At 41.3% G+C, this 10,690-nt stretch overlaps 1 protein-coding gene across 1 annotated transcript in view; it reads right to left on the bottom strand.

Moving 5' to 3' along the window:
• The window catches only part of LOC123764944 (interleukin-1 receptor accessory protein), a 31,992-nt gene extending 29,253 nt beyond the window's left edge, over nt 1-2,739 (bottom strand). Inside the window, 2 exon segments of the mRNA XM_045753173.2 lie at nt 1,483-1,597; nt 2,612-2,739. Coding sequence (XP_045609129.1) covers nt 1,483-1,574 — 92 coding nt within the window. The 5' untranslated portion in view covers nt 1,575-1,597; nt 2,612-2,739.
• Nucleotides 2,740-10,690: the final 7,951 nt, after the last annotated feature.

Genomic DNA, 10,690 nt, shown 5'->3' on the forward strand with positions numbered 1-10,690 from the left:
TCACCATCTTGCACGATAAGGCATCTTTTTATAGCCCTACGCGTAAAGCTGCAGCATCAGTAATTTGTTAATTGAGTCTTAATCAAATTTGTATAAATATTGAACGGTCTCCAACACCAGCCATAAAGACTAGAATAAATGTTATCATGTCAATGCTATGTCTTGTCAAGACCACCCCCCATCTTAGTCTTTGACTCCCCAAATCGGATCACAACCGATTGGTTTCGGGTTCGATTCACGTGTAGGGCGAAATACCTAGGCACACTTCTTTACACATGATCCAACTATTCACCAAGTAGTTAAAATATATCTAGGAGTTAGGCAACTGTTGTGGGTTGCCTCCTGGGTTAAGGCTTGTCGTTAGGTAGAGGAACCTCGATTTGGCAAACAGGTGATAGGTCCCCGATGACGGGGGACATGTCTTATTACATTGAATTGAAATTGAAATTGAAATAAGTTTATTGAGGTAAAATACACACAAAGGGACAGGTCACCTGTCATGGCAGTGTCAAAATATTTTGACCAGAAGTCATAATATAGTCAAGTCTGGCCCCAAAGCATTGCTCAGGGACTAGAAGAACTCCTGAAACCCTCTGCAGGTATGCTCCCGGTATAGTTCGTCGTGTTACATTATTCCCATGCCCAGTGTTATCCTGAACATTTTTGCGTTAAAACATGAACAATTTGTTCACAATACCAGACATCACAGGAAATGCAGCTGTAATGACCAGTTAACATGGCAACCAAAATGCAATTTTATATATAAAACTAACTCGGCATAAAGTTAAATCCTTGTTCACCTGCACAATAGCTTACAGGAAAAAATATACATTTCCACTATTCGTACATATTAAGGAAAAAAACTAGCAAAAGTATTTTATATGTATAAAGTATGCTACTCCACCGCCTGCATGTAGCGATCTAGAGGAGCTTCGGGAGATGCACAGCCTCTTACTCTTTATTGAAATATTTTATCTACAGCAGCACCGTAGGGAGTAATGGCTGACAGGATCACTAACTCGGCTCGCAGACGAGAGCGACCTGAGTCGTGGCTCCTGGTGGTACCATTACTTCACAGTTTCAAGTTACATCCGCTAGTGATGAGGGAGCCACTGATGGATCGTCTTTTTGAATGAGGGAAGTTGGCGCTATGAATGAGGGAAGGGGGAGTAAAGGGAGTTATGAATGAGGGGAGAGGGAGCAATGAATGAGGAGAGGGGGAGCTATAAATAATAGATTATCTATTACCTGCTTATTTTAAGGAAAATTTTGAAATAATCATAACAGTTAAGTACTTAGAGCTACAGTTTATAATAAATTATTTGATGTGTCAATATTTATATAATTGTTGAATTATCATAAAAAATTCAGATTTAATAACGCACCGTGTTGATAAACAAAGTCAAAATTATAAATTCAAAATGTAGCAGAATGCACATCAGAATTCCTTTCAGTATAGCCAGCTGGAGCCGGCGCCCTCACCTGAACCGGTGTTGCAGTGTACAAGGTAGGATGAGGCCCAGTGTTGCCAGTAGCAACACTGGGGGAGTGGTTTGGCCAGTCAGTCCCGCCATTGCTGGTCTTCACTCGTAGCATTCTGCAATGAAAAGGTAATCTTAGGATGCAACTTCCGATGTTTGTTCGAGTCGGTGGGCGTTCGGTTAATGGGTGTTTGTGTCGGTGGGCGTTCGGTTAATAGGTGTTTGTGTCGGTGGTCGTTCGGTTAATAGGTGTTTGTGTCGGTGGTCGTTCGGTTAATGAGTGTTTGTGTTGGTGGGCGTTCGGTTAATGGGTTGTGGGCGTTCGGTCAATGGGTGTTCATGTCAGTGTGCGTTCGATCGATCGAGGGGTTTTCGAATCAGTGAGTAAAGTCAGCCTAGAGCCCACCCTTCCCGTAGCTCACCTTAAGCCATACGCTGCTACCCTGCCATAGAACACGACTCGCCAATCGGTTTATAACCATATCCCAAATTACTGCTGAGTAAACATTGCCGGACCCCTGTCGATTTTTCCTGCCCTGGGCTCGAACCTGGCCGAAATCCCTCGAGAGGCGTGGAACGAGCATGTTCATACCGAAGTGACCAATGACATAACAATAGTCTCCGTGGTGTAGTGGTAAGACACTCGCCTGGCGCTTTGTCATGGGTTCGTATCCTGGCCGGGGAGGATTTACTGGGCGCAAATCCTTAACTGTAGCCTCTGTTTAACTCAACAGTAAAATGTGTACTTGGTTGTAAAAACGATTCTTCGCAGCGGGGATCGTATTCCAGGGACCTGTCCGAAACGCTACGCGTACTAGTGGCTGTACAAGAATGTAACAACTCTTGTATATATCTCAAAAAAAAGGTATAAAATATTTACATTAGTCAATAAATGTGATCTTTTGACTTAAATCAGAACTAGACTGACATACGTGATGATTACACAGTGCCTCTGTTCACCTAATCATCGCAATCATCATGTTCTCCAATCATCGCACGGTAACCTATCTTAAAGGTATTTTCACATTTATTGTCTAGATTTAATTACGATAATGCTCGATCTCGCCATTGAACAGGCTCAGTTCACATCTAATAAGGCCCAAATAATAGTTATTCAAAGTTTGGTTCACCTATGTTGAATGACCGATGCGACCTACACAAGGCAAAGGTTCGGCGGGACTTGGGTGCCAGTCCTGTGGGCACACGACGAAGTGCTCACGGCACAGCTCATCTGCAGGTCCGGCGAGCACTCTTGACGGACTCGTGCCGTCCCCACTACCGTCCTTGGACTTTATAGCGGCAAACCCCGCCCAATCACGATTATGTTACGTCATGTTTCCTGACGGAGAGTCCAGAAATATGGTTAAATCCAATCTTTTTCATCAGAAAATCCCCCGCACCCCCCCTTTTGTTTATATTTCGTCGTACAGTATCTCATTTTTTGTTTGTGCTTCTCCCAACAAATTTTTAACACGAAGACGTGGGGAATTTGGAGCGCCAAAACTAGAAGACAAGAAAAAGAGGTGATATGATCACTACGTACAAAATAGTAACAGGAACTGATAAAATCAATAGGGAAGATTTCCTGAGACCTGGAACTTCAAGAACAAGAGGTCATAGATTTAAGCTAGCTAAACACAGATGCCGAAGAAATATTAGAAAATTCACTTTCGCAAACAGAGTGGTAGACGGTTGGAACAAGTTAGGTAAGAAGGTGGTGGAGGCCAAGACCATCAGTAGTTTCAAAGCGTTATATGACAAAGAGTGGTGGGAAGACGGGACACCACGAGCGTAGCTCTCATCCTGTAACTACACTTAGGTAATTACACTTAGGTAATTACACACACACACACATACACATACACACACACACACACACACACACACACACACACACACACACACACACACACACACACACACACACACACACACACAAACACACACACACACAAACACACACACACACACACACACACTCACACACACACACACACACACACACACACACACACACACACACACACACACACACACACACACACACACACACACACACACACACACACACACAAACACCGCCTAAAACATATAACTAAGACATAATTAGTGGCATATGAAATCTTGCAAATATAAGAACAATCACAATGACTCATAATAAAGTAATATAAAAAAATACTGAACACCACCTGTTCAGTATTGTCATCTTAACACATAACATGCTTTGTGTCCATACTTGATTGGTGTCCTGGACGAATGGAACCGTTGGTTGTGTTATCGTTTCATCTATGTTATTGTGAAGTGTTCTCTTCATTTTCTTCTCCTTTATAGTAATGATTATACGGAGGGAAACAGTGGCGATGAGTGAATTAGTGATAGTTTGAATACTTAACCTTAACGTAAATTACATCGTCTATAATCACATCTGATCTTACCCAGAATTGTATAGTGCTTCTGTTTTCAGACTTTAATGTCCTTCCCTTTAACTTTCATTCATCCTTGATTAAACTAGTCGTCTGGCATTCATGGAAGGGTTAAATATTACATAACAGCCAAGAGAAGCTATCAGAATGATGACAAGACCTTTTTGATATCGGGTTTAGATGTGACGTCAGAAAATAATTAGTGTTTGTGCCTTAAAGGGCATGTAGTATAACGTTGTTCATTTTGTAAACTATAAGCTCCGCTTTATATACTGTGTCAACAATAAACATCATTCAGCATTTTGTGTTTGAGTGGGGCATTCATTTATTTTTACCATTAATTATCTGATATGTAAAAGTGAGCTTCAAAGCTGAACACACTGTGGACTCGCGCCCTGATCTCCTGTTACTCACTTAATGAAATGTGAAAGGAACTAATGCATAATAGCGAAGGATTATATTTTTGTTTAATTTAGGAATGAATAAGTCTTTTTCTATAATCTTTGCAAGTCCATCTACAGGGACTGGTCGGTATGGAGCGACGGCCTCACTTCTTGTAGGACCGGGGTCGGGTCCTCGATGGTACAGGTGAGCGGAAAGCATTGCTGTTTTGTCTATTTTCCGTTACAGTACCACAGTTTATCATAACGTTACTCAGCTTTCTCTGAGACTCATTCTCAGCCACACTCAGCATGAAGGGCTACCAGAGAATATTTTATATGTGATACAATGTATACAAATGTGTAATAAGGTTTATTAAGCTGTATCTGCATCTTAATGTATTTTTTTAGGACAAACGAGAAAGTACCTGTAGTGTGCTGTTGTCATGTGCCTCGGCGGTGTTTTAAAAGTCACATGACCTTGTGCAGACAATGGGAGAAGACCCAAAATGTGCGACGGTGGGATCCTACTCATGAAGAACTCTCCAAACACCAAACAGAACGCCTTGAAAGAAGCCAACGTCGTCTATGCCTTCACATGCCCACTTGAGGACTGTCAGCCCAAAAAAACTCAGTATATAGGCAAGACAACAACGTCTCTTTCCAGGCGATTAACGATGCATAAACAACAGGGCTCCATCAAGAAATATATAATCTCTTCTCACAACCAGACCATCACCAGAGAAATCTTAACAAACAACACAAATCATCGATAGATACAGCGATAGCAGAAGGCTCGACATCTGCGAGGCATTGCATATCAAAAAGTCAATCAATCAACAATCAACAGCCAATTAATCCACAACTATATTCTACCCACTTCATGACTCCGAACCAATATAGAAGCATCAAGAGGAAGTGGTGATGCTATGGGCCAATAGGTATTCTGCAGTTACTTCCATTCTTATGTTTTTATACCCATTGGTTCGTGTTCTGGCTTATGTAAATGTCAATCACCTCACCCAAATCCTGCTGGACGACATATTCAACCTCGAGACACAAAAGAAGGTCACCACAAAAGACACCTTGCAAGCAGATCTTATTGCAGAAGGAGGAAAGATTCGAGGCAACTTCAGAAGCACCATACTGTCCCCCGAGCTCAAAGTGGCAGCTAAGAGCCTTCGTAAGAACAAGGAGAGAGTCGTCAGTAGAGGTGACAAGTCGCCAATATACGTCATTCTTAAAAAAGACGAATATCTGGCGAAAATGAACCTCATACTCTCAGACCAAACTAAATTCCAAAGGGTAACGAAGGACACTACAGCCGAATTGAAAACAAAGGTAAAGAGATTGATCGAAACTGTGAACGCCAAGAAATCCGGTCTCCACCTGCCAAAGATTATTGGGGAATACAAACCTGGGTATGCGTATGGAAATGTCAAGACACACAAGCCTGGAAACCCACTTCGGCCAATCATTAGTCAGATACGCACACCCATGTACACACTAGCAAAGCAACTCAACGGCTTGCTGACTCCTTATGTACCTTGTGCTTTCAGCCTGAAGTCTCCAAAGGAATTTGTTGACTTACTGCAGGGAACACAGGCCACAGGGATAAGAGCCTCGTGGGACGTAGAATCATCGTTTACCAACGTACCTGTGGATGAAACAATCGGGATGATAGCGGACAGAGTATATCGTGATCCGGCTTGTACTCCTCTAAGGAAACAAACATTGGAATGTGCCTCAATGCCAACAGTGACTGCCCAGACAAGTACAAGAGGAGTGTTGTCAACACTTATGTCGACCGTGCTCTCAGCCACAGCTCAGGATGGAAGCAAGTCGATGAAGAACTCCGTAGGGTAAGGCAGGTCCTAGTCAACAACGGCTTCTCCAATGGTTTCGTTGAAGACATCATAAAAAGAAAGGTGAAATGCCATGCAACCTCTGAAGAGTCAACTAACACAACACCTGTACCCCCTATTAGATTATTTTACAGGAACTTCTTTTCGACAGCTCATAAAACGGGGAAAAGGGTCCTGAAAGATATTGTTAATAGGAACGTTATCCCTACAGACAAAAATCAGAAGATACAATTGACGATTTACTATAAAACCAAGAAAACGGCCAACCTACTCATGAAAAACTCTCCAAACACATATCAGAACGCCTTAAAAGAGACCAACATCGTCTATGCCTTCAAATGCCCACTTAGGGACTGTAAGCCCCAAAGAACTCAGTATATAGGCAAGACAACATCTCTTTCCAGGCGATTAACAATGCATAAGCAACAGGGCTCCATTAAGGAACATATAATCTCTTCTCACAACCAGACCATCACCAGAGAAGTCTTAACAAACAACACAGAAATCATCGATAACAGGCGGCTCGACATCTGCGAGGCACAACACATCAAGAAGTCAACACCAGCAATCAACAGCCAATTAATGCACAACTATATTCTACCCACTTCCAGACTTCGTACCAATGTAGAAGCATCAAGAGGAAGTATGGGCCAATAGGCCCTTTGCAGTTACTTCCATTCTTATGCTCTCATCTTGAGGTTATCTTGAGATGATTCCGGGGCTTTAGTGTCCCCGCGGCCCGGTCCTCGACCAGGCCTCCACCCCCAGGAAACAGCCCATGACAGCTGGCTAACTCCCAGGTACCTATTTTACTGCTAGGTAACAGGGGCATAGGGTGAAAGAAACTCTGCCCATTGTTTCTCGCCGGCGCCTGGGATCGAACCCAGGACCACAGGATCACAAGTCCAGCGTGTTGTCCGCCGACCTGCTACCCTGCTTCTACGACGTTACTGAATATTTTTTTTAATACAGGCCACATGCCGTTGCTAAGTTTTCGCTGGTTGATATTTCGTAAGATAATTGCAACGCCGATTTTTATTGCAGTACGTGCGGTGGTGGTATTCCCTGGCAGATCGAGTGAATTAAAATACTCTGTTGGATAATTAACCACTTCATCTGCCTCCACCACAGTGTCGACGGACTAGTATGTGACTGCCTCACTTTGTATGTTAGAATGAATAATATTGTTAAGTTCTTAGACGTCTTTGTTCTTGGCCGCAAGAACAGCTCGTTCATTCAGCCTAATCGTGATTCTTATAATTGGTTTGAATATTGGGAAATACTTTTTCAACCAATTCTTCTTCTGACGTCACTAAATTGTAGAAGTTATGAGGCAATGAAATTCGTTCTGAGGTCAGATCAACCGGCACGTTTCCGTTCCCAATTTCCAGAAACTGATGTGAGAATATCTCAGCGGATGAGTCGTTTTGCAGTTGGACACGCGCATTTGTACTTAATTTTAAAATCTTTACTGTGGCGCCACAAAGTAGAGTATTTCAGGCAAGCATTTATTTCGTCCGCTGGTGTCGATCGAGGAATCACAGGTAATGTTTGCATGAAATCTCCTGCAAGCAACACTAATGTGTTCCGAAATGGTCTGATGTTTCACGCAAATCTTGCAATGATCGATCAAGAGCAGCAGCAGATCGATTTGGTGATGGCATTCCCAACTAATAGAGAACTTTGTTCGCGATTTCTAAGCACAAATCTTCAATCATTATCAACGCTTCGTTGTAGATTTCTGCTGTGAAATTCATGTTCATATTTGAATTTTCCTTGTGTATTCGATGGGCAATATCTTCAGCCATGTGCGATTTGTGTTTCTCCCATACTCTGTTGGAGATGGAGAGCCGGTGGTCAATATGATTGCAAACAATGCACAAATTTGATTTGGATGTGACGTGTTGGACGTGTCATTAATCCATACATCCCAGTGTAGGTCGTTCTCCAATAAATTCAGAGGCTGACATGCAATACGGAAAATGGCATGTGTTACACCGCTGACAAATCTCAATTGCTGGAAAGACGTTGGACCGGGTACATGACTCGCTCTCTTCGTTTACGTCGTTCAAATGTTTTTCTACTGGCATTCCATGTGTAATACTGTAGGCACTTCCGAATGCAGCAATGTTTTCGCAAACGCGTCATTTTGACATAACGTGAAGAAAGCAGTTAACGTTGTAGCGGGTGGATTCATAGCTGTTTGTTGCACATTTGCAGTTGTGAAATAAACGTGTTATCTATTTTCTTGTTTTCAAAACAAAAACAAAAAATACTAACGAAATATTTCAATTCAAACGCCGATCAATTGATACAGCTCAATTTCACCACCAATTGCACTGAATAATAGGAAGAACAGTTAAAAAACGGAATGAAAAAACAATGAAAAAAGAAAGAAATAATTTATACCAACGAAATACACGGTATGGTAAGCAACACAGCTCAATTCCAACGCAATGTCACACAAAATAATTAAATCAAAATGAAAATAAATCAAAATCTATAAAAATTCAATATATCAATGCAATTGGAAACACTGAAATTGAATTGTAACATATCTTATATATAGTATGTTGCTCTTACGTGCAACAGATGGCGCTGTTATAAAAAAAAATGCATGTTTTTACCTGTCACAGGTGTGGCATCTAAATAGTAGGCATATCAAACATGTACGTATTCGAAAGGAACCTTGTGTCAAAATTTCAAAGCAATCGGTGAAGAACTTTTGGAGATTATAGCGTGTGTTGCTCATACGTTCTACAGATGGCGCTGTTTAAAAAAAAAAATCATGTTTTTTTCCTGTTACAGGTGAGGCATGTATATAGTAGATATATAGAAACACTCACCTATTCGAATGCAATGTTGTGTCAAAATTTCAAAGCAATCGGTAAAGAGGTTTCGAAGATTTCCCTCACTTGAAAAAGACACGAAAAACACAGCTTTTCCAAAAAAAAGCATGTTTTTTCCCATCACCGACGTGACATCTATATAGTATGTATATAAAAACTCGCTCAGATTGCGAATGAAACGTTGTGTGAAAATTTCAGAGCAATCGGTGAAGAACTTTCGGAGATTAGCGATTTTGAACTAACGAACATATACATTTTTATTTATATAGATATATAGATATATATGTCGTACCTAGTAGCCAGAACGCATTTCTCACAAAATTAATTACAATTTTGCTTAATCTGAGGATTTCGATTAAAGTCTTATTAACGTGAGGATAATGCTGGTATTCACTGTCACGCAGGACAGAGGGTGCCTTTGCCAGGGTAAGATAGCACTTATAGAAACTAGTGTGTTATTAAGCACTTAACCACTGAAGGTGATTTAGGTGACTACAAACTTAAGTTATAGTTACATAATATATATTACATAACTGATGCGTTACATAGTCAGTCTTCTTGAGGTTATTTTGAGATGATTTCGGGACTTAGCGTCCTTGCGGCCCAGTCCTCGACCAGGCCTCCGTTTTGTTACACATCCCCTGGAAGCGGTCCGTAGCAGCTGTCTAACTCCCAGGTACCTATATACTGCTAGGTGAACAACAGTAAATCAGGGTGAAAGAAACTCTGCCCATTTGTTTCTGCCTCCGCCGGGAATCGAACCCGCAACCTTAGGATTACGAATACGGAGCGCACTCTATACAGCCGTCAGGGGCCTGATCTTGGTTAAAAATCCAATATTTTATCGTGTTTCAGTATCCAAACAATATTTGCAGAGTTCGGAAATATCTCAGCCCAGGAGGGCGAAAGTCAGTCAATAAGGGACATTCTTCAATATAATGTCCAATGGAATGTATGTTTTCTCTTTCATAAAGTTGACACATGGTGTATTCGACATATGAGTTTTAAGAAAGCTGCCAGATACGTCTATATCCCAAGCGTATTCTGGCCACTATAACATCGCATTGCCGAGTTCTTGCTCTATTAGTTCCATATATAAATGTTTCCTCATAGAATACATCATAATGTTTATTGCTTCAGTTATCAGTTCTTTGTGAGTTTATTAGGTCAGTCAAATTTTCATCAGGCATTCGTTTTAGTATTCTCTTTGTCACTGCTAATGAAACATCAGTTTTCAGTTGATTGACAGTCGAGAGGCGGGACTAAAGAGCCAGAGCTCAACCCCCGCAAGCACAACTAGGTAAGTACCCATATTAATTTCTACTACTGGTCTACTACAGGCTATCTTTGCCATCATGTCAACAGTATCATGCCTTGAGATACCAACATGTAATGATATCCAAAGAAATATAATTTTAAATCTGTTTTCTTTAGCAGCTAAAACATTTATTCAAATATCACTGACTATTTTCTGGGTGTCACTACTATGTGCGTTCAATGCCAGGAATGCACTCTGCAAGTCACAGTATATAAGTCCACTGCCTTTGTCTTTTAAAAATTCAGTGTCACGGTATATGCCAGCAAGTTCGGTTTGGGTTGTACTTGCCCATCATTGACGCGCTTCACTGCTGTATGTACGAGAGAAGATTGTTTTAAATATATTTCATGCACATCCTGTACAACTTCCACCTT

Source organism: Procambarus clarkii, chromosome 29, assembly GCF_040958095.1.
Source record: "Procambarus clarkii isolate CNS0578487 chromosome 29, FALCON_Pclarkii_2.0, whole genome shotgun sequence".
NCBI classification, from domain to species: Eukaryota; Metazoa; Arthropoda; class Malacostraca; order Decapoda; family Cambaridae; genus Procambarus; species Procambarus clarkii.